We start from the raw sequence: 24,803 nt of genomic DNA, 5'->3' as shown, positions 1-24,803 counted from the left end.
GTACATGTATACTTGTATTTGTATGCTAACACAAATTTCAAATCAAATGATAAAAACAGGATAATTAATATTTCATCCCCTTAAACATATTTTAAATTTTTGATGAGCATATAGTAATTTGTACTTACTGAAGGGGTGCAGTATGATATTTTCAGTACATATATATAATTATGTACTGCTCTGATCCAAATCAGGGTAATTAATATTTCTATCTCCTTTTCATTACTGTTTTGAGCCTTTGAGTTCCTGCCACTTAGTTATAAATGAAATATACAAGAGGTTATTGTGAACTATATAGTTCCCCCTCACTGTTGTGCAGAACATTGGAAGATATTCTGTCCAACTGTATTTGTGTACCCTTTATCCAGACTCTTTCTTTTTTTTTTCTTTTAATATTTTTAGTTGTGGATGAGCACGATACCTGTATTTTATTTATTTTTATGTAGTGCTGAGGATTGAACCCAGTGCTTCATGTGTGCTAGGACAGTGCTCTACCACTGAGCCACAACCCCAGCCCTATCTAGCCTCTTTCTACCTCCTACCCTTCCCAGCATCTAGTAATCAGTATTACACATTCTGATCAACTGCTTTTTTTAATATCCACGTATGAAAGAGCACATGAGATAACTGTCTTTCTGTGTCTGACTTACTTCACTTAAAATGATGTCCTCCAGTTCCATCTGTTTACTACAAATTATATGATATCTTTCTTTTTATGACTGAATAATACTCTATTGTGTGTATATATTACATTTTCTTAATCTATTCATGGGTTGATGAGATTGGGTCTGTACCTTAGTTATTGTGATGATGAAAGAAATGGAAGAGAATAAAACAAAAAGAAATGGAAGAGGTCACAAAACAATGGAAAGACAGAACTGTTTATGGAATTAATATTGTTAAAATGTCCATACTACACAAAGCAATTTACAGATGCAATACAAATGCTAACTGCATAATCATTCCTTACCATGTCTTAAGAATTACCCTGAGCCCTGTAAGTGGAAGGCATGAGATAAGGGAGGCTTTGAAAGAATAATACACTTTTAATTTGGTTAAAAAATTATCAGAAAATACTTAAAAGAATACTTGAATTCTATGGGCTAGAGTTCTGGCTCAGTAGTAGAGCACTCACCTAGCATGTGTGAGGCACTAGGTTCGATTCTCCGCAGCACATTAAAAAAAAAAAAATACAGATATTGTGTCCATCTACAACTGAAAAACAATTTTTTTTTTTTTTTGGTACCAGGAATTGAACCCAGGAGCGCTTAACCACTGAGCCACGTCCCCAATCCTATTTTTATATTTTATTTAGAGACAGGGTCTCACTGAGTTTCTAAGTACTTGCTAATCTGCTAAAGGCTGCCTTTAAACTCAAGATCCTCCTGCCTCAGCCTCCCAAGTTCCTGGGGTTACAGGAATGTGCCATCACACCTGACAACAACTACAAATGTTGTGTTTTTTTTTTTAAAAAAAAAAAAAGGGGCTGGGGATGTGGCTCAAGCGGTAGCGCGCTCGCCTGGCATGCGTGCGGCCCGGGTTCGATCCTCAGCACCACATACCAACAAAGATGTTGTATCCGCCGAGAACTAAAATAAATAAATAAATTCTCTCTCTCTCTCTCTCTCTGTCTCTCCCCCTCTCCTCTCTCTTTAAAAAAAATAAAAAATAAATTTTAAAAATAGAATATTTGGATTCTAGACACACAAGAGACTAATTATGTTTGTCTCTGCTTTTGGACAAGAACATGCCAGCCTCACTTTCTTTTTTTTTTTTTTTTAATTGTTCAAAACATTACAAAGCTCTTGACATATCATGTTTCATACATTAGATTCAAGTTGGTTCTTTCTAATGGTAAAAGTAAGGAAGGTGCATTGTATTTGGTAGTGTGATATCAAATACAGGAAGTGTTGTTGAACTTACATTAGTATCCCCCCAAAATTACTGTGTTGAAGCTCTGACTCCACAAAGTGATGATATTTGGAGATAGGGCCTTTGGGGGGTTATTAGGTTTAAATGAGATAAGGAAGGAATTGCTTCCTTGATGGAATTAGTGCCCTAAGACACCAGGGAACTTGCTCTGTCTTCAGCCAAGTGAACAGCACACACAGAGCAAGAAGACCCTGTGTGCAAGCCAGGAAGGGAGTCTTTACCAACACAGGGACCAGGAAGAGATGGCACCAAAAGAATAGAAATACAATTCTTTAATTCAGTAAGTATAAGAAAAACAATTATTTATAGCAAGTATGAGATGCTTGTTCAGTAATTCTTGAAATACTTAGAAATGACTTTTTTGACTTAATGACCTCTTAGTCTTTTTTAGTCATATAAAGTGGACTCAGTAAATATATTAATCTGTGAGTTTTGCAGTGATTCAGCAATCAGAGGGTTTGGTGAGCTCTAGTTTAATTCTCATTGTGAATTGAAAACTAGTGACTGCTTACTACTACTGCTACTAGTTCTCCTTCTTCTTCTCCTTCTCCTCCTTTGCTCTCACATTATTCATAGCTCAGTAAATATGAGCCCTCTATGGAGCAATAAAGTATTCACATCTGGTAACAAGAGGAAATTAATTCAGCTATTTATTTTTAGGGAAATTACCAGACTCGTAGTCCCTCCTAAAGACAGATGCCCCACACTCTAACTTGTTAGAGAACTGAGTCTTTCCTGTAAGTGGCACCTCCTTTCCCTGGTAGAGGATTTTCTTCTCTGTGTGCCTGTCTTGGAGACAGAACTTAGTCTCAGATTCTTCTTTCTGCCACAGTCCTTCCTTTCCATTACTGGGCTTTTCATTTTTCTTCCATGGTCTTTCCCACCAGCCTTTCTTCCTTTCTGGGCTCTTTCCTTCAAGGGCCTCTTTCCCTTCCACGCCCTCTGTCATCCTTTATTCATTTATTTTGCCTTTGCTACACTTTTTCTCAAGCTACTCTTTCTTATCCTAGGGAGCCCATCCCTTGGGTGCAGTAAGGGCAGAATCCCCATCCTGATTGCCTCTTGCAGCTTCTGTAATAGTTTGGGCAAGATTGTGGATTTCGGAGAGTAATTGTCAGTTTTTGAATACCCATTGTTTTCAGGCAGTATTGTCTGGTACCTAGGGAAGACTGGTTAAAGCATCAATAGACACAGCAATATAAATCAGATCCAGGGGCTGGGTGGGTAGCTCCATGGTAGAGCACTTGCCTAGTATGTGTGAGGCTCTGGGTTCAATTCTCAGCACCACATGTAAATAAATAAATAAATAAAAATTTTAAGAAATCAAATCCAGTTTTAGTTCTCAGTATGTCTACATCTATTCAAAAAATAAAATAAAATTATATATATATACACACACACACACACACACACACACACACACACAAGTCCATGCTCACACTTGAATTACCCAGAAATGAACCAGAAATAGGTTTTGAGACAAGGAGCTGAAATCAGTAGAAAGAAGGGGAAGAAAGCCTTCTTCCAGGGAGGAGCAGTAACCACTGAGTATGTATTAATATAGTGTCAGTTATGGACAGACGGGGCAGTGAATTGTGTGCTCTGGATACAGAAACAACTGAAGGTTGGCCCTGTTCTCAGAGAGCCTCTGGTTGGTCTGTAGAAATGAAGAAGTCAAGAAGTAATAGAAGTGGGTTACTATTGGGGAATTAAGAAACAAGGTGAACAGATCACAAACACACAAGTAGCTGTGCAGTTGGCTTTCTTCTTTCTGGTTGTAAAATAGTGCTCATAAAATGCTTAGAAGAGATCATAAGGAGTTAGTTTATTATTTAATCCTACCTGATAAGTCAATAGGAAAGTTTCAGGCCATATTAATACTTTATTCATGAATTGCAAAGCACAGGTCTTTAGGTGTTTTCTTGATTGAATATATGGTAAAATAAATGTCATTGTCCTTCACTACCGGGTACTAAGCCTTTCATATAATTAGACCTAAAGCAGTTTTCTTAGTATTTTTTTATTGTCCTGATTCTGTAAACTTTGCTTAGACAAATAATTTCTTAAATACTTTTTTTCACAATTTGATTGAGATATTATATTTCACATATCATGCAACTCAATATAAATAGTGACAGTTCAGGGGCTGGAGTTGTAGCTCAGTGGTAGAGGGCTTACCTAGCACGTGTAAGGTACTGGGTCATCCTCAGCACCACAGAAAAGAAAAGAAAAGAAAGATATTGTGTCCATCTACAACTAAAAAAATATTTTTAAAAAATAGTGACAATTCAATTGTTTTAGTCTAACATATTCAGAGTTATGCCATCAACACCACAATTAGTTTTGAATTCTCCACACTCATTAAGTCTGTCTTTATTCATCTCAGTCTGCTGTAACAAAATACTATAAACTGGATGGCTTCTGAACAACTGAAATTTATTCCTTAAAGTTCAGGAGACTGGCAAGTCCAGGATCAAGGCACCAGCAGATTCTCATCCAGCCAGAGCCACTTCTTTGTTCCTAGACAGCCCTCTTATGGCAAAAAGATGGGGGAGTCCTCTGGAGCCTCTTGGAAAGACACTAATCCCATCTATGACCTAATCACCTACCAAAGGCATCACCTCCTAATACCATCACGTTAGGGGTCAGGATTTCAGTATACAAATGTTGCAGGGACACAGACATTCAATCTACTGTAGAGTCACTTCCTGCCTAATCCCCTAGTCCCAAATGACCACTAATCTACTTTCTGACTCTATAGATCTGCCTGTTCTATATAAATAGACTCACACAATTTGTAGCTGACTTCTTGTACTTAGCATAATGGTTTTAAGGGTCATTCGCATTGCACCAGGACTTCATCCTTTTCATGACTAAACGAATCCCTTTGTAGGGTCATACCCAATTCCATTCATCAGCTGATGGACATTTGGGTTGCTGCCACTTTTTGTTTGTGAAGAATAATGCTATTATGAACCTTCACACACGCAAGTTTTTGTGTGGACAGGCTTTCAATTTGCTGGGGTGTATACCTGGGGGTACTTGGATATTATTCATTCTCTATACATTTTTTAACTATGTTTAAAGTTAAAAAACATATTTAAAGTCAAATTATCTTCTAATCACACATACACACATGCTCACACACACACATGCAGACACATCTCATTCTTCCTGGCTTTACTAAAAGTACCAACTTAAGATCATGCTCCTTCCAAGTCACGTTCAGTCTTTCTTTGGATCATCTTATCTTAAATATCTTTTTATCTCTTCCCATTTCCTCATCCCAACTAGTTAGATCCTTGTCATCTCTTTGCACTGACCTCCTAGTTGGCCCCCCGGCTCAATCTCCAGCCCCCTTGATTCACCCCTGCTAAATTAATCTTTCTTAACACTGCTTCTATTTTGCTATCCCTTGAAGTCAAACAGAGAAGCCTAGCTACTTGCTCAGCTGTGTTTCCTCAGATAAATCACTTCTCATCTGTAAAAAAGAGGTTTATCAGGTACCTCCAAATATTTTAGTAAAGAGTAGATGATTTCCTCAGCCTTCTGTCCCTCACCAGTAAACTGGGGTAAACTCCTCCATGTAGTGATGTTGCATTTGTTCATGTTGTCTCCTACAGGGACAGGGATCAATATGTTAGAGAGAGAGAGAGAGAGAGAGAGAGAGAGTGTGTGTGTGTGTGTGTGTGTGTGTGTGTGTAAGTTTATAAATTTATATTTTAATAAATTTACTAACATAAACACAAAATTGTGATATAATTTCAATACCTATTTTGTATGTATATTACACATTATATAGACTATATGTAATATTACGTAATATGATCTATACCTTATATACCTTTTTCTTTTTTGAATCTGCCAGCTTCAGTTGCAGCCCTGTGTGCCTAGTGGGTGATCATTAATTGTTTACTAACTAAATCATTTAATTGATTTTCTGCTAAATCCCATTATTTGACTAGGTGGTAACTGTAAGGTGATAAGTTAACTTTTTTAACTTAACAGATAACAACTCTAGAACAGAACAGAGGAGCAAGGATAAAAATGTAGAGTTATATTTTTCAAAAGGTCACTTCATGAACATGGAAAATTCCTCTACTAATCAAGAAAGATAGCAGCTATAGTATAGCCACAGGTCAAATGCAGGTTACAAAGGTGCTCCATAGGGTGACCCAAGACTTCCTTGTCTTTTTAGTACAATGAATGTATTATAAATGAAGTCTTTCATCTTCCATTATGCATGAATCATTTCCTCATACACACTTCTCATCTACGGAAATATACCCCACTTTTAAGTGCTATTTTCCACTGTTCATTGAGATTATGAATGATATTTATATGTTCGTTTAGTTGCCTGTTTAAAAAGACACTTAATCTGAATCATGATTTCTTTTGTAATTTGACCTGTAAAAATTCACCTCACTGATAACAGACTTTACTATATGGTGATTGATATTTTAATAACATTACCAATTCAGATGTAAGTAATCCTCACTGGAAATTTTAGCGTCCACACTTTACAAAAATACTTTCTTTCCTTTATAATGTTATAAGAGCTGTAATGTATAGTGGCCCAGAGGAAGGACTATTAAGCTTAAATATGATTTGGAGATCACCACATGGTAAAAAATGGCCTCTTCTTTCTTGTTCATCCTGTGAAATACTTGTACTGTCAACTGTGTATAATATCAGCTAGGAATAGGAGAAGGTGGGTGTGTATGTGTTTAGTCACCACTTATTGAAGGTCTGCCGGAAGCTGGGTATTCTCATAGATGATATATATTCATAATCTCACATAGTTGATCCTATGAGGTAGGCATCATTATCTCCATTTTACAAATGACGCAAATAAGGTGCAGAGAGGTGAGTATGGAGACAATCTTAGGAAGCAAAGAGGATCATAAGACAGGTGCCAGGAAATGCCAACATAAAATTATAAATGGGATTCGTGAAATTGAGAGTTAACAAAGGTCTTCAGCAAATGAAGTTTGAGAGAGGTTATCCTAAACTACTGGAAAGTCATTTAAAGTAAGTAATTGTAGTTTTTGATGTTGTAAAATAAGTGAAACTCGCTGACCTTATGCAATATCCTGTATAATAAAAACATTTTCCTTAAATGTTGCTCTAGGAAAATAATTTATTTTTAATTTTTTTAGTTGTAGATAAACATAATACCTTTATCTTATTTATTTACTTTTTTATGTGGTGCTGAGGATCAAACCCAGTGCCTCTCACATGTGAGGCAAGCGTTCTACCCCTGAGCCACATCCCCAGCCCTGTTTTTAAATATTTTTATAGTAGGTGGACACAATATCTTTATTTTATTTTTATGTGGTGCTGAGGATCGAACCCAGTGCCTCACTCATGCTAGGCAAGTGCTCTACCAACTGAGCTATAACTCCAACCCTAGGAAAATAATTTATACAGTCTTAATTTTGAGATGTTCTTGGTAGATGTTCTCTTTCCATTTTGTTATTTAACACCCCCTTATGCACTGTATAAAGCAGAAACATTTTTAAAAATACAAAAACAGCCTTCAGATTTTCTATTCTCTATTGCTGATTTTATCTTTAAATAATTACTTAAAAAAGAATTTGGTTTGTCACCTAAAAGGTTTATGTCTAAAAGCAGGCAAGATGGTTTTGTTTAGTGGATTCTCTTCTTGAAAAATAAGTTGCATAGCTTTCATTTTTTATGGGCCTTTGTCTCACTGTATAAAAAGCATTCCGCTTTTATTTTGGTCTCCAAGCATGGCAGCATGGCTTCTCTAAGTATACACTAGAATGTCCAGGAAGGTAGATTTTCAGGCAGTGGAAGAAAATAGAGTTCAACATGGCTTTGGACCTCTTCAGGTTGTCTCTGTTATGTCTCTTTCAGCCTTTTATTTGCTTCTTCAACCATCTACTTCCTTCCAGCTCTGTTCTATAATAAAGAACTAGTTATAATAATATAATAAAGAACTAGTATAATAAAGTCCAATTTATTGTATGTGTTAACCAAATTATTCCTATCATTATAAAATTACCTAAGGCTGTAGAAATAAACTCTCCACAAAACCAAAGATTATGTTCATATCCATCTATCTAAAACATGCCATAAATTAAATGAATTTAAGGATATTTAAGTCAGCTAACCCAAGGAGAGAATAACTACACCTAAAGACACCTGATAGCCCCAAGATATTTTTTACCAGACAGCTTGATTAAAAGACAGATTATATCATATATTCTTACATCTCCATATTCTACCATAGCATCTCAAGATTTCACCATGATGAAATACTCCATCCTTCCTCTGAATCCCTTATACCTCTTCATGTTCCTGATGTACACAGCATCCTCTCATATGGAAAAAAAAAAAATCTCCGACAAACTATTCAGAATTTTCAGCCAAAGACCAAATTGTTCTAAAAGTTTAGTCACATTCAAAATTCACCTCCTGGACTGTTCCCTCCTATATAACTCATTTCCATTTTCTTGTGACTATGTATTCTCATCCAGAGATCCATTTTAATAACTGATTGCATGCATTCAGGGCTTAGTAGCTGTATATAACTCATGCTGTATCTGCTGCAAAGCTAAGTTAACAGAGCTCAGAGTCACACTCCCTAAGGTGGTGACCTGTCCACCACATTGCTGTCTCAGAGCTTCTAGCATTCTCCAAGGCAGGTTTTGCTAAGTGTTCACAGAATAGTGGTCAGGATTCAGACCTCTGCTTCCTGCACTCCTTATTAAAAGAAGCAAACTGATGGGCCAGTTCTAACTCAAGGATGGAAGAAGGCACATCATAACTGAAGCAAATTCCAGCCAATGAGTAGAGATAAGACTTTATATCTGGCTGTATGGTAAAACATGACTTTGAAAGTGCTCTACTAGAACACCTACTTAGGGTCTGGGGTTGTGGCTCAGTGGCACATTCAAGGCCCAGGGTTCGATCCTCAGCACCACATAAAAATAAATAAATAAAAAAAAGGTACTGTGTCCAACTACAATTTAAAAAAATAAATATTTAAAACACCTAGCCAATGTTAGCTTAAGCATAGCACACATTTGTTTAAAGGCATAATGGAGCTAACAAGAAATTCAGAATGTTGCCAGGGGACAGAAATGAAAAAGGAAATGAAACCCAAACAGTAAAGGAATGAACCACTGGTGCAACTGAATTTCAGGTCCCTGTTTCAGTGCTCACTGCTACAAACTAAAGATTTGTGTCCCTCCAATTTGATATATGTTGGTAAAGTCATGTGAAGTCCTGACCCTCAAGGTGTTAGGAGATGGGGCCTTTGAGAAGTGATGAGGTTTTGAGGGTGGAACCCTCACAAATGGGATTAGTGCCCATGTAAAAGAGGTCAGAGAGGTCCTTTACCCTTTCCACAGTGTGAGAAAGCAAGAAAAGAGCCATCCATGAACCAGGAAGTGGGCCCCTACTTACACTTCCCATCCTCCAGAACTGGAAATAAATTTCAGTTTTTGCAAGTGCCTTGGCCTATGGTATTCTATTTATATTCTGTTTATCAACCCAAACAGACCAAGACACATGCCCCAGAACAAGAGTTAGTCTTATACCTTTGCCTAGGAGAAACATCCATTCAAGATAGTCTGGTTTGTTTGCTTCCCAATAGCCATGGCCTACATATGTATTTTAAGCTGTCCATGTCACTCTATGGGTAGTTTTGCCCTGCCTTTGTGGAGAACAGCTTCCTTCCTGAAAGGTGAGGCTTGGCATGTTTGCATAGACTTCACCAGCTCATCAGTTTAACTGATGCCCTCAATTTTGTCTGTAAAGTTGCTAAGCTGGCACACCCACCACTCTAGCCATTCAAGATGTATGCTTAACCAGGAGGGGTCAATTGTGTGTGTTCCTAAATCTCATAATTCCAGTTATACTTATTTTTTGTGATTTCATAATTGTCTTTATATTAAGGAAATAAATGGGTATGCAAATGTTGTTTCTATGAAACACAAGTTCGGTATTTGGATAGAATGAAAAATCGTGTCTTGAGTAAGTGTGGGTAAAGCAACTCTTCAAAGATTGAGCTTGATGGGGAAGGACTTTAAAATCTAATATCCTAATACTATTGCATTGGGTATTAGATGTCAATCTAAGAATTTTGGAGGGACCCCAACGTTCAGACCATAGCTGCCAGTCACTAAGTTACAGAGAGTATCAGTTGATCTGGTGGATTGCTTGGTTCCCTGTTATAGTAGAGAAAGAATTTAAAGACACTTGCAAAGCAAACTGAGTATAATACAGAATCCCACAGGCACCAGCTTGTGAAATATCAGGTCTCTGAAGTGCTCTTCAGAGTCCCATGCTGTTCTCTCTAGAGGATTAGCTGAGATGACTGAACTAACAGAACAAAATAAAAGTACTGCAACATAATAGTGGAGTATAGAGGCTTTGGGCAAGACAAACCCAGTGTGAATTTCATATCTGTAGTTTGATATGTATTAGTTAAGTCATGTGACTTAACTATCTCTGATCCCATTTCCTCATTTGAAAATCGGGACAATAATAATACTACATTTCTCCTGAAATTTTTGTGAGAATTATGAAGATCATATTTGGGGAGCACTTGGCACCATGCTAGATACAACAGTAAAATATCCCATTGTTTTCCCTGTTTTTATGGGCGTGTGTGTGTGTGTGTGTGTGTGTGTGGTGCTGGGAATTGAACCCATGGCCTTGTGCATGCAAGGCAATCACTCTACCAACTGAGCTATATCCCCAGCCCTTTATGGGCTTTTTTTTAAAATTGATTTTTTTTTAATGTGGTGCTGAGGCTCAAACCCAGGGCCTTGCACATGCTAGGCAAGTGCTTTGTCACTGACAACCCCAGCCCTATGGTTTTGGTTTTTTTGGTTTTTTTTTTTTTGTTTGTTTTGTTTTTTAATTCTGATGTCTCCCTCTACCCCCAGTACTAAAATTGAACCCAGAGGCACATTACCCAGTATTTTTTTTTTTTAATCTTCAGACAAGTGTCTCACTAAGTTGTTAAGACTGGTCTTGATCTTGTGATCCTCCTACCTCAGCCTCCCAATTTGCTAGGATCATCTGCATGTGCCATTGTGCTTGCCTCACTGTGCTTTTTTTAAGACTTGTGTAGGGGATGGGGATGTAGCTCAGTGGTCGAGCACATGCAAAATTCTGGGTTCCATCCCCAGCACCCAAAAAACAACTGTCTAGATGTCTTATAGAACCCAATTCTATAATTCTTCATGAATTTGATTACGTAAGTGGTGTGCAAGCTGCCTGTATTTGTTTTCTAGGGCTGCCACAAGAAAATAGCAGACTTAATAGCTTAAAGAACAGAAATATATTCTCTCAGTTTTGTAGGCTGGAAGTCCAAGATCAAGGTGTCAACTTGATTTCTCCCAGGCCTCCCTCCTTGGCTTGCCTACTTGCTGGGTTCTGAGGTGGTCATTTCTCAGAGCACATGTATACCCCTGATGTCTCTTTGTCCAAATTTCTTTTTATGGACACCAGTCAAATTGGATTAGGGCCCACCTTAACTACCTTGTTTTATTTACCCTTTAAAGTCCCTGTCACCAAATATAGTCAAACTCTGAGATACTAAAGGTTGAGCTTCAAAGTATAAATTTGAGGGGGACACAATCCAGCCCAAAGTATTTTTCATCACATTTGGAAATAATTATCTTCAGGAATAATGACAGGAATACAAAGTAGGACTGAAGAATTTTTAGGTGTTTTCTAATGCTATGATTCTGTAGGACTCTCTGTATTTGACCTATACAGCAAGTGCATTGATTGTGCATAGAAAATATTTAAGAACTCGGGGCTTTATGAATTTACTTTATGAATTTACATCTAGCATAAAATGAAATATGGTTCCTGATAATAGGCCACAAATATTTTAGAATATATTAGTGTTGAAAAATACCTGCTTCTGATGAGCTAGGAGTTAGGAGAGAATATACTTGTGGACCATAGGTGTATACAAAGTCAAGTAAAATATATGGTAACCATGTACCTGTTAAGGTAAAGCATTAGGACAAGGATTATGGGGAAACCTAGAGAAGTCCCTGACCACTCTCAAGGACCTATTTGACCTGTTTGGGAAAACACCAAAAATATTACAAAGTGAGCTTATTTTATTGCCAGTTAAAGGCTCAGTGTAGACAAGGAGGGCGGTGTGTGCGGAAGAGGACACAATCATCTCTGAAGCCTGGAGTAAAGATTTTTGATCTCTTCACGATTAGCAACCATAATATTAGGAGAAAGGAAGAGGGCATCATCAAGAAAACAGACCTAGAAATGGCTACCTGCAGATTTAGGACAGACAGGAGAGAGGCCCATAAGGAAGTGGTGTGAACCATGCTCTGAGAAGCATCTCATCAAGAATAGCTTCAGAGAGTCTCATCTACCCCTGGGGTGAGAACAGGACCAGGATGTGTTCTGCCCTGTCACAAAGTGAACACCAACATCACAACCTGAGTTGCTGGTGGGAGGGTTCTTGTTGCAGTGACTGCCAGTAGAATACTCATGACATGAAACACCCAAGTCAGGATCACCAGCTGCTTGTGAGTGATCCTTACCATAAGTGAAAGTAAGGGTCACTTCACTGGCCAGAGGAAAGACATCACAGTTCTTTCCTCCTTTTCCCACTCACAGAGAATATTTTGCTTCCTACTGAACAATGATAATGGCAAATATGATTGAAATGTAATCTGAGATATTTCCTTAAGATCTATCTTTTTTCTTCTAGGCCTCTTTTTCGTGGGAGTTCTGATGTCGATCAACTAGGAAAAATCTTGGAGTAAGTAATCACTGTAATCAGTGTCTATATAGCATGGAAACATTTACAATGACTTTTTCTGACTTTCATGTAATATGTTTATCTCTTGTCTTTCTTACCCCCAAGCTGCTGCTGCAGACAGTATTATTTGTGTGGTGAGTGGGGACAGGGTATAAGTACTGTCTTATGAGTCCACCATGATGTGTAGTCTGACTGCTGTGCTTTGGAGGCTTGTGTGCTGCTTGTGTGGATCTTTTTGCTGCCCCTCTTTCTTTGCTTGGCTAAGCCTCACCTCTTTGGAGCAGATGTGTTGTCTGCTCCTGGTCATTTCAAACATTCCCAACAGAGGTAAGGCACTTGGTGGCTTAATAACCCATCCTTTTCCAGAGGGCTTCCTGTCCATATCAACTATCCTTGGTCATCCAGGTTGTTTTGCATTGTTTTTTGTTTGTTGTTTGTTTGTTTTGATTTGATTTCCGGGGCTATGACTGGGATGCTACACCATCCTGTTTTCTTTGGAGCACCAAATAAGAAATGAGAATCCTAGATTCTCATTCTAGATCTGTGGCTAACTAACTGCAACCTTGAGAAAGTCATTTAAAACACCCTTTAAAAGGCTTACAAAGTGTTTGGCACGTAGTAAGTGCTTTAACAGTGTTAATGATTGTTGTTGGTATTATAATTCATCACTAATTATTCAATCTTTTTGTTTCTTAACTTCATTTGAGAAATGAAACTTTAACTTGAGTTCTCCATATGATCCTTTCTTGGTCTCAAAATTCTGGGTTCCAGTTGTTTGTTACATTGCTCCTTGATGGTTTGCAGAGCTCCGTTCACGACTGCATGTTGGTGCCTGTGAGGGTCTGTCTGCTTTAATGTTCATAGAGTGTAACCAGGACATTTCTTCTCACAGCGTGCAGCATGGCATCTTTTTGGGGTTTGTGCATTTACTAAACCCCATCAGCATTGGGGTGGAGTAAAGAGAAAGTGACTAAAAATAGCAGTGATCATTGCTCTGTGACATTTTCTAGGAATCCTGGTAAATTTTATGAAATCTGAAGTCTGTAAGACTGCGGAAAAGAACAGAAGTTTATGTTAGCACTATCTATTCAAGCATAACTGCTTAAAAGAATTGGAATAAAAATGAAACCAGACTTTGTTCTGGTGACTGGAAGCACCTCTGATAGCCCTTCTCTGGTGCCAATGCTACCCTGAGTCAGAACCCAATGACTTTAAGACCTAAAAAACATTTGCAAGTTTTGTCTGGTTTTTGGTTCTTGGTTTTATCCGGGGGCTTCCCAGGTCTGGGGCTGCTGCCACTCTTTGAGATGGATAAATTCAGCCTTCAAGTTGCCCTCCTTCTAGATATCAGGTCCATTGATCATTTAGTGGTGAACTTGCATCTGTTCTGCCCATGGTCACTGGACACAGTTTGTGTGCATGTGACCCTAAAGAGGGAAATATGAATCCCAGCTGCTCAGGAGGCTGAGGCAGGAGGATCATGAGATCAAAGCCAGCCTCAGCCAAAAGCAAGGCACTAAGCAACTCAGTGAGACCATGTCTCTAAATAAAAGACAAAATAGGGCTGGGGGGTGTGACTTGGTGGTCGAATGCCCCTGAGTTCAATATCCTCTACCTGCACCCCCCCCCAAAAAAAAAAAAGAGGGAACCATGAAAGTCAGACTTTCCAGTGCCCCTCAGTTGAAAGGAAAGACACTTTGTACTGAACTCAGCTTGCCAGGCTCAGAAGACCATCACCTGCTCTCCCTTATTTAAACTACCTGGGGTTTCTGTCCACCTCCAGCACAGCCTGCAATCTTGTGAGCATTCCCTTAGCACATGAAGCCAGTGCAGTGGACCAGAAGGAACATTTGACCAGCCTGTCTGACGTACTTCCAAGGGAAAGCTGGTTCCACTTTTGGCAAAGGCTTGACAATCCTAGGTTGCCAGGAGAAAAGAAGCTGTAAAGTTCGATTGTGCCTTTAGATTTTATTTCTCAGTTTCTGGCATTGTTTCATCAAAATTATTATGTTTTATTTCCTCTGAATGCATTACCTTGCCAGAGAAAAGGGACAATGCTGCACCCTAGTGTCACGGTTAAAGTACTTGAGAAATTTTTTCTATCAACGCCATTTATAGATTTTGTATCCTGTCAGTCTTTCCAGTATAAATGTCAAGTTTTTAAGGCTTATATTCAGTGGTTCAAATGGTGGAATGTGATGCAATTACTTCTTAATGAACCAATCAGGATTTCACAATGTTCATATATAGACCATAAAAGTTCATACTGGACATGAGACTGAATTTTTTTTAAAAGGAAAAGCTATATTTGCATAATCTTTTTTATCTTATTTTTATTCTAATTTGTTATATATGACAGAATGCATTACAGTTCATATTACACATATAGAGCACAATTTTTCCTATCTCTGATTGTATACAAAATATATCCATACCATTTATGTCTTCATACATGTTATATTTGCATAATCTTAAAGAGAAATGTTTGTGTTTAAGGAAATTTCAAAAAACAAGCACTAAAAAAAAAGAAGGCAAAAAAAACAAACACTTTAAAATGAAACCATGTTTTTAGCTTGTGACATGACATTTTGTCGAATTTTTAAGAACAGTATCATCATTAAATGTAATTAACTATATTTGTCTTCATATATGTGTGTGTATACACATATATTCAAAGCTGCAAACCCAAAAGAATTTTAATTATTTCTAAAAATTTCTGTAATCAATTTTTAGCAAAAATACTGCTATAAAAGAAAAACTAAATAGGAATGAAAGAAAATTTCAAAGGATTTTTAATACACATTCTTGTTTGCCACCCCTGCCCTATCCCATCTATCCAAACATATACACATTCATCTCCTTTCATAATTAATAGTGACATTTTTGTTTTCTTCTTTTTTGGTGAGGGGTGGGATGCTGGAAATTGAATCCAAAACCTGGATTCTGAGCTTATGCTCCACTACTGAGCTACACCCCCAGCCCATTCTCTTTTTCTTACTCTCACTGTCGACCTTGCTATTAAACTTTTGGATATTGCTCAGGTTGGTTCCAGTAAATATATCCATGTGCCTGTCTTTGCCTCAATAATGTGACTCTTTCAGATGCCCAACAGAAGCAGAATTAGTGTCTTGCCCCAGACACCCAGTGACAGGTGCAATGATCCAGGGGTATATATGCTCCTCCCTAGGTGAGGTCTGTCACCTGGGCTTTGTTTAGGTCAGGGTAAGAAAAACAAAGCCTTGCATATCTTGTGACATTTACCACCTTATCTTCCTGAAACCTGGAAATCCTTTCATGAGGTCACCCCTTCCTAGGCTAAGTCTTAGAAAGTACAGACCAAGGAGAAGACTCTTAAGATGAACCATGAAATGGTGGCATCATTTCTAACTGGAATAAATCAGTTTAACTCAGAATTTGACTGGATGCCATGTCCACAAAACTGTGACTTTTTTTTAGTTTGGAGTTAGCCATTTTTGTGAGATATAAGTTCTTGCATTCTCTGATTTCTCTTATTCAAACCCACCTAACCACCTTTACATCAACTGTAAATAATATCTATATAATGTATAAATTATGTAGGGCCACTGGCTCATGAATATCTCTGAAGAATTTTAAGTTTACACATAACTGGGAGTCAAGCAGTTCCTATTTGCAGTGTAGTAATGATATATTTCCTTTATTGATGCACTTTACATTAATAACATTTTTAACTATGATAATAATGAATAATTATATTGACTGTGTGTTCTATGTGTGGGGCACTGTATTATATACTTTTTATAAATTATCACTGACCTTCATTGCAGCCATAAATTACCATCACTGTATACATAAAAATACCAAGAGTTACAGATGTCAAAACAACTTGGTTTTAGTACCAGTAAGTGAGAGGTGTGGAATTTGAACCCAGATCTACCTCTTTCCAAAGCCTATGCTCTCTTTATCACTTATTATTCTCTCTACGACTCTGATCCCAGAATGGTTTTCAGAGGAAATGTGAGTGATATTCTTATGGTTTATTGTTTTCTTGCTCTGGAATACTGTAGAGTTCTTTATAAAATAGTGTTTGCATAAAATAGAACATACCTTTTAGCCTTTTTTCTTTGTCTGATTCCAATGCATGTAATCTCTGTTTGGGGAATTACTCTTTAACCAAATGGATGTATTAATGAAACCATAACAGAAAGCATGTCCTCACTGAGGTGTTCCATCAGAACACAAAGAACACTCGTGGGCATAAAGGAAGACTTTTTGTACCCATGTGGTCTCCTTTGAATCCAGCAGGTCCTGCTTTGTCAGTATGTTAGGGTGTTTGCCCTTAATATATGCCCCATTTCTACATCATCTCATATTTTTAATCTGCTGCCAGAGTAATCCTTTATCTCCTTCCAATGAATTTTACAATTTTCCTATAAGCTTACCTATCCTCTCCTGTTAGATGATCACCATATTGCAGTAGGGCAGAGACAAATAGTCATAAAGTGAATTTCTCCTGGGGAATCTCTGTCCCCAGTGCCTATCTCAAGAGCTTTTGCTCTCTTTAGAATTTGGTGAGGAAACAACTTGGCATAGCAGCTAATGCTCACATTCACGTGTTCTTTCCTAGTGTAATTGGACTCCCAGGAGAAGAGGACTGGCCTAGAGACGTTGCCCTTCCCAGGCAGGCTTTTCATTCCAAATCTGCCCAACCCATTGAGAAGTTTGTATCAGATATCGACGAACTTGGCAAAGACCTGCTTCTGGTAAGTTCATGCAGTTCTGTGCCCTGGGATGGTATTATTCATACTGAGCTCTGGGCACAAGAATCAGTTCAGCAAGGGCTACAGCCATCACAGCTGGCTGCAGTTTTTTCATGGGTTTTGTGGATTTTGATTCTGGAATGTCCTTCTGATCCACACTCTGAATAAAATCTGCCATCTTTGAAGCCTTAGAAGCTTCTGGATTTGCTTGGGCATATACTTGTTTAGAAGTAAATATTATCTTTCCTTGTTTAAAGTTCGTGCTGCCTTAAGTAACTTGTTTGTCATTTTTAAGGTCCCTTTTCATAAATAGTAACATCTTGGGGGAATGTTTTTCCAAAGGAACCAAGTAGCAAAACTCCTTCTGGGACCAATTTCTTAAGTATTTAACATGCCATGCACATGTAAAATCCTTCAGACTCAAACTCATAATACTTGGTGCTGTACCTAAGTTTCTGAACTCAAAGGCCAGAAAATAGGTACAGAAGAGTATACCTATTGGGAGCTTCTCTTGGTGACAGAACCCAGTCAGTAATGGGTATATCCTTTACCTCCTGAATTAAGAGCCTCTGACATCTGCTTCAGGCTGTGGTCAAGTACAGGTCTTCTCCACAAGAAGCAGCAGCTCCCTGGGGCTTGCTTTCCTCATGGCAGTAGGTAGATGCTCCCAGAAGGCAAGCAAGAACATATAGTGCCCCCAAAGGCCTAGGCTTAGAAGAATCATCCTGCCACAGTCGTCTTTCCACATTCTGTTGTCCAAATCAAGTTACATAACCAAGGCCAACTTGAAATGGAGGAAGGATTACCCCTCCTTTGGAGGGAGAAGAGAGAAGAAAGGGAGTATATGCGAAAAATTATCCAGTTTATCACAGTATTCAAGTCTTGGCTAAGTTAGGATTCTAAAAGCTCATTTTGTAAGTAGTTATTTGGCAATGAAATTAAATTTTTGTGCAGAAGCAATATTATTACACAAGATCTTTGAGTTAATTCTCATGCCAGCCTTGTTCCTGAAATAGAGGAGTAATAGAACCTAACTCCTTTTTCTAACTATAATTCTGTAGGACAGAATATATTAAGAGTTCCCCTTGGAGTTCTCACACACACCCTTGTTTGAGTAAGGAGCTCTCCTTCCCTCCATTCTCTTCCCAGCTCTTACACTATCAGTGCAGCTGCAGGAAAGGGCTTCCTCCCAGATAATCCTCTAGGGACATCTCTTCCTATCTCACACATATTCCCACAAAGCTTTTCTCTTCTCTCCTATGTCCTCCTAGGGGACTGCTTTCTCCCACCCCTGCCCCTAATGCAATTGCTCTATCTTTTCCTCCTTGGACTGCAGAAAGAGAGACTCAGACTCAAGAACTTTGCCCCTGCTTTTCTGTCCTTTGGAAGAGCAGTCTTTGCAAAGCTTTTCTAAAGTTGCCTATTAGAGACAGTGAATCCATTCTACACACAAGCTCCTTTCTGGATTGTACTCTTTTTTTTTTTTTTTTTTTGGTGGTGCTGAATATTGAACCCAGGGCCTTGTGCATGTGGATATACCAACCAAGCTATATCCCCAGCTACAAGCTCCTTTCTCTGCCTGCCATTTAGCTCTTGATTTTTCAGAAGACCCAAAACTGAAACTGGAATCTGCAGACTGATAGGGAGCTTAGGATAAATAAGATTTCAGGGGACTAGAGAATTTGCCTGAAATTATATATAGAATTTTCTATTTGTATGTACCTTTCTTTTTTTATTATTTTTAGTTGTAGATGGACACAATATCTTTATTTTATTATTCATTTATTTTTTATGTGGTGCTAAGGATTGAACCTAGTGCTTCATACATGCTAGGCAAATGGTCTACCACTGAGCTACACCCCCAGCCTGTATGTGCCTTTCTTTAAGACCAGTAGCTTTCAACTATTAATGGGGTCCGTAATCTAGTCAGAACATAAGGAGGACTGTGAGCAGGAACCCTAAATGAGTGGAAAAGTCTGCATAACCATAAAAATATTAAGTCTTTGTATTACATAGAGGTCTTGAAATTTATAGGCATTACAGAGGCCCACTTCTCTTCAGTGGGCATTGCCTCAAATGGTATGCTTCTTTGTGGCCTGTGGCTCCTGGGACAATGGGCAGGTCCTACTCATGGTAATTAGTACTTGTCACCAGGTAGGTGCTCAGCTTGGTTAAAGGAGAAAGGAGTGGAGGAACAAAATTACGTGTGGTTGAAGTGGAAATGAGACTGACATTAGGGACTTGGTTGACAGTTTGGGAGCAGAGGTTCACCTGTCCCTCCTTTTACCTTCTACCTCAGTTGCCTAGCCAAACTGACCAGACCATTTGACTCAGACCAGGTACTCCTTAAGTGCAGGGACCAGCTCATTTGCTATAGTACTCCTGTGCTTGAATCGTCCACCTGGAATAGACTTTAGTGACTTGAATTGAATCTTATGGGTTCCTTGAAGGGATGCTGCTAGCCCACGGGGCATCTTGCTGAGAGTTAGAAAGAGGGCATCCTTCCCCTGGGTGATGCAGTCCTAGGGCAAGTAATAGAGACCTAGATTTGAACCCCTCCACTAGGGGGGGCTTGTTCAGTAATTACCTTTTACACCTCCACCACCTTGTTCAGTAATTACCCTTTACACCTAAGTAGGACACTTCATCTGTTATCTGCACATTGACAAACCCTGGGCCAAGGCAAGATGATAGGGTAAAGTCCCTGACTATAGAACTAAGTTTTCTAGAAGAATCTCAGCATAAGTAAGGCTATATACATACTACAAATATAATATTAACTTTGGGGGTGTTGGGGATCAAACAAGCTAACAAGCACTCTTCCACTGAGCTACACCTCCATTTTTTAAGGAATGTGGAGTAATCTGGAGAGAAACCATAGATAAGCAACATACCACAGACACCCAAAGGATGTTGTCTTTTCCTTCAGGGCAATTTATGCATTAGGAGCACATACAAGTAAAGTACTGTCTACATATTATGTAGTGTTCCTTGAAATAAATATTCATTCTTATTATAGATATACTTAATACGTGACAGTGAATAGAGGAATAACTATGTAAAGCATATTATTTACACTGATGTTTTATATCCGTCCATTTCTTTTTCTTTATTACAGAAGTGCCTGACATTTAATCCAGCCAAAAGAATATCTGCCTACAGCGCCCTGTCTCACCCATACTTCCAAGACCTGGAGAGGTGCAAGGAGAACCTGGATTCCCACCTGCCGCCCAGCCAGAACCCCTCAGAGCTGAACACAGCCTAAGGTCCCCGTGGCTATCTTGAGCTGATCATCTGGAGAATACCCTTAGTGGCTGTTGGGTCCCCCTGAGCAGAGCTATTGAAGGTCACTGTCTGGAGGCCTTCCAGCTGCCATCTTTTGGATGGGTTCTGCTTCTTCAAGGAAACCGCCTAGTTTACTGTTTTGGAATCAATGCAAGAGTGATTGCAGCTTTATGTTCATTCATTTGTCTGTCTGTTTATTTCAAGAACCTGGAAAAATTCCAGAAGAAGAGAAGCTGCTGACCAATTGTGCTGCCATTTCATATTTCTAACCTTGAATGCTGCCAGTGTGAAGTGGGTGATCCAGGCACAGCTGAGTTATGATGTAACCTCTCTGCAGCTGCTGGGCCTGATTTGGTACTTTTGAGTGTGTGTGTACATGTGTGTAAGAGAGATTCTGTGATCTCTTAAAGTGTTACTTTTTGTAAACGACAAGAATAATTGAATTTTAAAGACTCAAGGTGACCGATAAAATTCCAGACGCTGTTCACTGAAGGTGATTCACCAGAATGATCTTCTCAAATTAGAAAGTTGAGCCTATGTCCTCAGCATTTCTGTTCTGGCCAAAAGGAGTAAATTTGTTAGCAGTTAAAGGTGAAGTTTTAGACACACAGCAAAAAGGAAGAAAAAAATTCTAATATCCTTTAAGAGACCTGTTTTTTAAAGCATGCATTCTATTTACTCTTTTGAAACTGAATTTACTTGTTGTAAGTCTATTTTAACCTTCTATATAGTATCATGCTTTACTGTTTCTTTTGAAAATATAAGCTTTTTATTACTTGCTATAGATTTAGGGATTGAACCTCGAATAGGTTAAAAAAAACTAGAGAAAACCTTTATTTTCTGGTTTGAAATGTCTTGACTTCTTTTTTGGTTTTCGTTTTTACTTAGTTTTTGTTTTTAGGAATTTGTCAAAACTGTTTCCTGTTTGGATTTGGAGAGTAGTTCTCTCTGACAAGGGACAGAGATACCATTTAAATTTTCTGTATCTATTACACTGTACTTTTCACTATGCCCTGCCTTATTTGCAAAGTGTCCATCTTATCTATCTCCCAGCACCTCTCATATATATTGCTCCCATTTCATAACTCATAACAGTTGCCAAAGCTGTTCCATGCACCACCTGCTTGCTTGCTTTCAATGAACCTTTCATAAATAGGCAGCTTCAGATTATGGTTTATGGCCTTGATTCTGCAATCCTAACAGGGCCCCATATGTTCTTGATGCAGTTTTCCTACCTGGCATCTGCTTGAGTTACCTAAGCAATGAATAGGATACTTGTTCCACTCTGTCACCAGCACACAGATTGCTATAAACTGTTACTTAGTGTTTTACATTTTTGTAGAATTTATGCTTAGTGTAATTTCTGAGGGAATGTCTTTAACTCTTTTTTAGAGCTAGCTGTTAATATTCTAAATAATCTTTGTCTCCCTCCTCCAGGCCATTCTTGTTTCCAGTGCCTTGTGCTCACTCCTGCTCTCTGACCTGGGCATTATAAACAGCTCTTCTTTTTCTCGAGATGCTTTCTCTCTCTCATCCTTTGTATCCCATACCACCTCTGCCTTCTCTATAGTTTGGTGCTGAGAGAACTTGAGTAACCAGAAGACACAGAAAGCGTCCTTGGAGAAGTTCTGCTTCCTGTGCTTTCTGACTGTTTGAGGACATGCAACAAACAGCTAGATTATGTTGAGAGTTAGGCTTTTCAAGGACTGGCCATTGCTTTGCTCAGTAGAAAGTGTTTCAAATGATGCTTATGCATTATCAAGCTCATTGAATTCTTCCCAGCTTCATATTGTTATCTCATAGCAAAGGGTAATGATAACCTAAGCTTAAGAACGTAATTCCTGAACAAGAAGAACATTTAGGAGATGTTTCTTCTCAAAAGCTTTTTGGGGATAGAACTGTTCTTTTTTAAAACATACATTGTTTAACATTGTTCTAGTTCAGTAGCTTTAGGAACAGGAATGTTTTCTAACACAAGGTAAAAAAGATGGGCTAAGCATGGTTTATACTTCCTTCCTGTGACAGCATTAATGATGTGTTGTCACCACTGTAAATGCTTGAGATATAATGAATCTAGGAGCATTCTGAGCAAGGTATATTCTAAGTCTTACCTGGAAATTAGTTCTGCCTTTGATTGAGGTTCAAAAGACAAAAGACATTTTTTTTTCCCTGGGGCCTAGAAATTTAATTTTAAAATTCACTGCACTGATTCACCATGACCTTTTCTTGGTTGGTATCCATGTGTTAAAGTGAACATAACTTGACTCTTTGCTTTTGCAAAAGTTTTTTCAGTGGTTCCCTCAAGAAAAATGCAGCTGTTCTGAACTGGAATTTTTCAGCTTTTTTAGAATTTTAAATGTTGGTGAGCTCAGTTTTTATTTCTAGCATCTGCTTTGGGCTTATTTATAAGTAATGTTTGTAAAGAAAAATTCAAACACATTTTGGCACTAGATGCTTTGCCCATCACCCTCTGGTGGCACAGAATGAAAGGGCATCTCAGCTTCACAAACTCAGTTAAGTCTCATAGTTCTTCCATTGCCATAGTGGTTGCACTTAGGCAATGATTCTCTTGTTGTATGTCTTTACACCCAGGCTCACCACTTCTAAAACCCAGGTACCCCATGAGCAGCTTGGCCATTAGGGCCCTTTTTGAAGCATACAGTAGAATAAGAACCTAGTGAATATGGCTTATTCTTCTGTAACATGGCTTCAGACTTCTTTCCCAAAAGCTAGGCAGTGGTTAACTGAAAAGATCATACTGCCCCAAGAAAGAAGCTTATGGCAAGAAAAAGTCTCAGATTTGAAATCACGTTTTGAATATATACTAGAACTAGTGTACATATGTATGTGCCTGATAGCTTCTGTTTGGGGCTTGGTTCTGGTGGCCCAGGCCTTGTGAGCTGTTGTTATATGGAGTTATAACAACCTCAGTATAAAAAAAAAGAAAAAGAAACATATCTGTTTATCATAAGCTATCTCATGGCAAAGGGTAACCTAAGCTCAATAACATAATTCCTGAGAGCTTGTAATAACTCATTGGGTTGGAGCCTCCCACTTTGTCCCTCTGAAGAGGCTGGAAACTCAAAGAGAAAGAGCCTCTCTGGAAGAAAGCTTGGGGCCATTTCAGCCCCCTTTGTTCTCAGATTTTTCCCTCAGGAAGCACACACTGTGAATGGCAGGTTTTTCATTTAGCCCCAGGTGATTTACTAAAAATAGTTTAAAATTATTCAACAAAGAGTAGAATCTCGGCATGTTAGTTTCCAGTACAAATGAAAATTTCAGAATGCACAGATGTTAAGATCTTAAAGAAAATGTGTTCCTTTTAATAGAAAAATATATAGTTTGATTCTAGAACATGGTACTATCCATTTTGTTGAAAAAAAAAAACAATAGTACCAAACATTTTGAACTTTAAATTATGTATTTAAATTGATTTTTAATAACAATAGCTGCCTCTCTTTAAAGTGGTACCTAATTAAAGTCAGTAATGCAATTCTCATTCCATTGTGGAAATTAAATCATGTGAACTTCATGATATCATAAGCATATTAAAATTCTTAGTTCAAAGAATTGCTTTTCTTTTAAGTGACAGCTTGTCTATTTTTATGATAAGCACATGAGAGTGTCTTACATTTTATTTTCCAAATACAAACTTTTTGGCTGTAGGAACATATTGATAGAATTCAAAAGAATGCACGTTTTATGTTGTGACATAAGAATAAAGATGTGGCATGACTTCTTTTTTGTGGCATGACTTCTAAATCTTTAAAAATTATTTATGAAACATTGGACAGTGAATAGAGGAAATTCTGAAGAAACTGAACATATTCAAAGGGTAGTTTCAAAGTTACATATATTTTGAAGCATATATTTTCTTATCCTCAAGTATATTGTAAGAATTGATATTAAAATCACCTGGAAAACTATGGACTTGACATGTTCAAAAACAAATCTTATGGAAAAGCTATCCCAGGCATAAATTAACATATGCCTTAGAGTATTCACTATTTAAAAAAAAAAAACATTTTTTAAGGCATGTGTTTCCTATGCCAGTGGGACTTTTGAAA

The 24,803-nt window shown here is 38.1% G+C and overlaps 1 protein-coding gene across 1 annotated transcript in view; it reads left to right on the top strand.

The window, feature by feature from the left end:
- The window catches only part of Cdk6 (cyclin dependent kinase 6), a 200,657-nt gene extending 179,216 nt beyond the window's left edge, over positions 1 to 21,441 (top strand). The window contains exons 5-7 of the mRNA XM_026391545.2: positions 12,662 to 12,712; positions 17,319 to 17,454; positions 20,570 to 21,441. Of these exons, the coding sequence (XP_026247330.1) occupies positions 12,662 to 12,712; positions 17,319 to 17,454; positions 20,570 to 20,716 (334 nt within the window). The 3' untranslated portion in view covers positions 20,717 to 21,441. The remainder of the gene's footprint in view (positions 1 to 12,661; positions 12,713 to 17,318; positions 17,455 to 20,569) is intronic.
- The last annotated feature ends 3,362 nt before the right edge of the window (positions 21,442 to 24,803 follow it).

The sequence above is a fragment of the Urocitellus parryii genome, chromosome 3, assembly GCF_045843805.1.
Source record: "Urocitellus parryii isolate mUroPar1 chromosome 3, mUroPar1.hap1, whole genome shotgun sequence".
Classification (NCBI taxonomy): Eukaryota; Metazoa; Chordata; class Mammalia; order Rodentia; family Sciuridae; genus Urocitellus; species Urocitellus parryii.
This window is presented reverse-complemented; position numbering and strand designations above follow the sequence as displayed.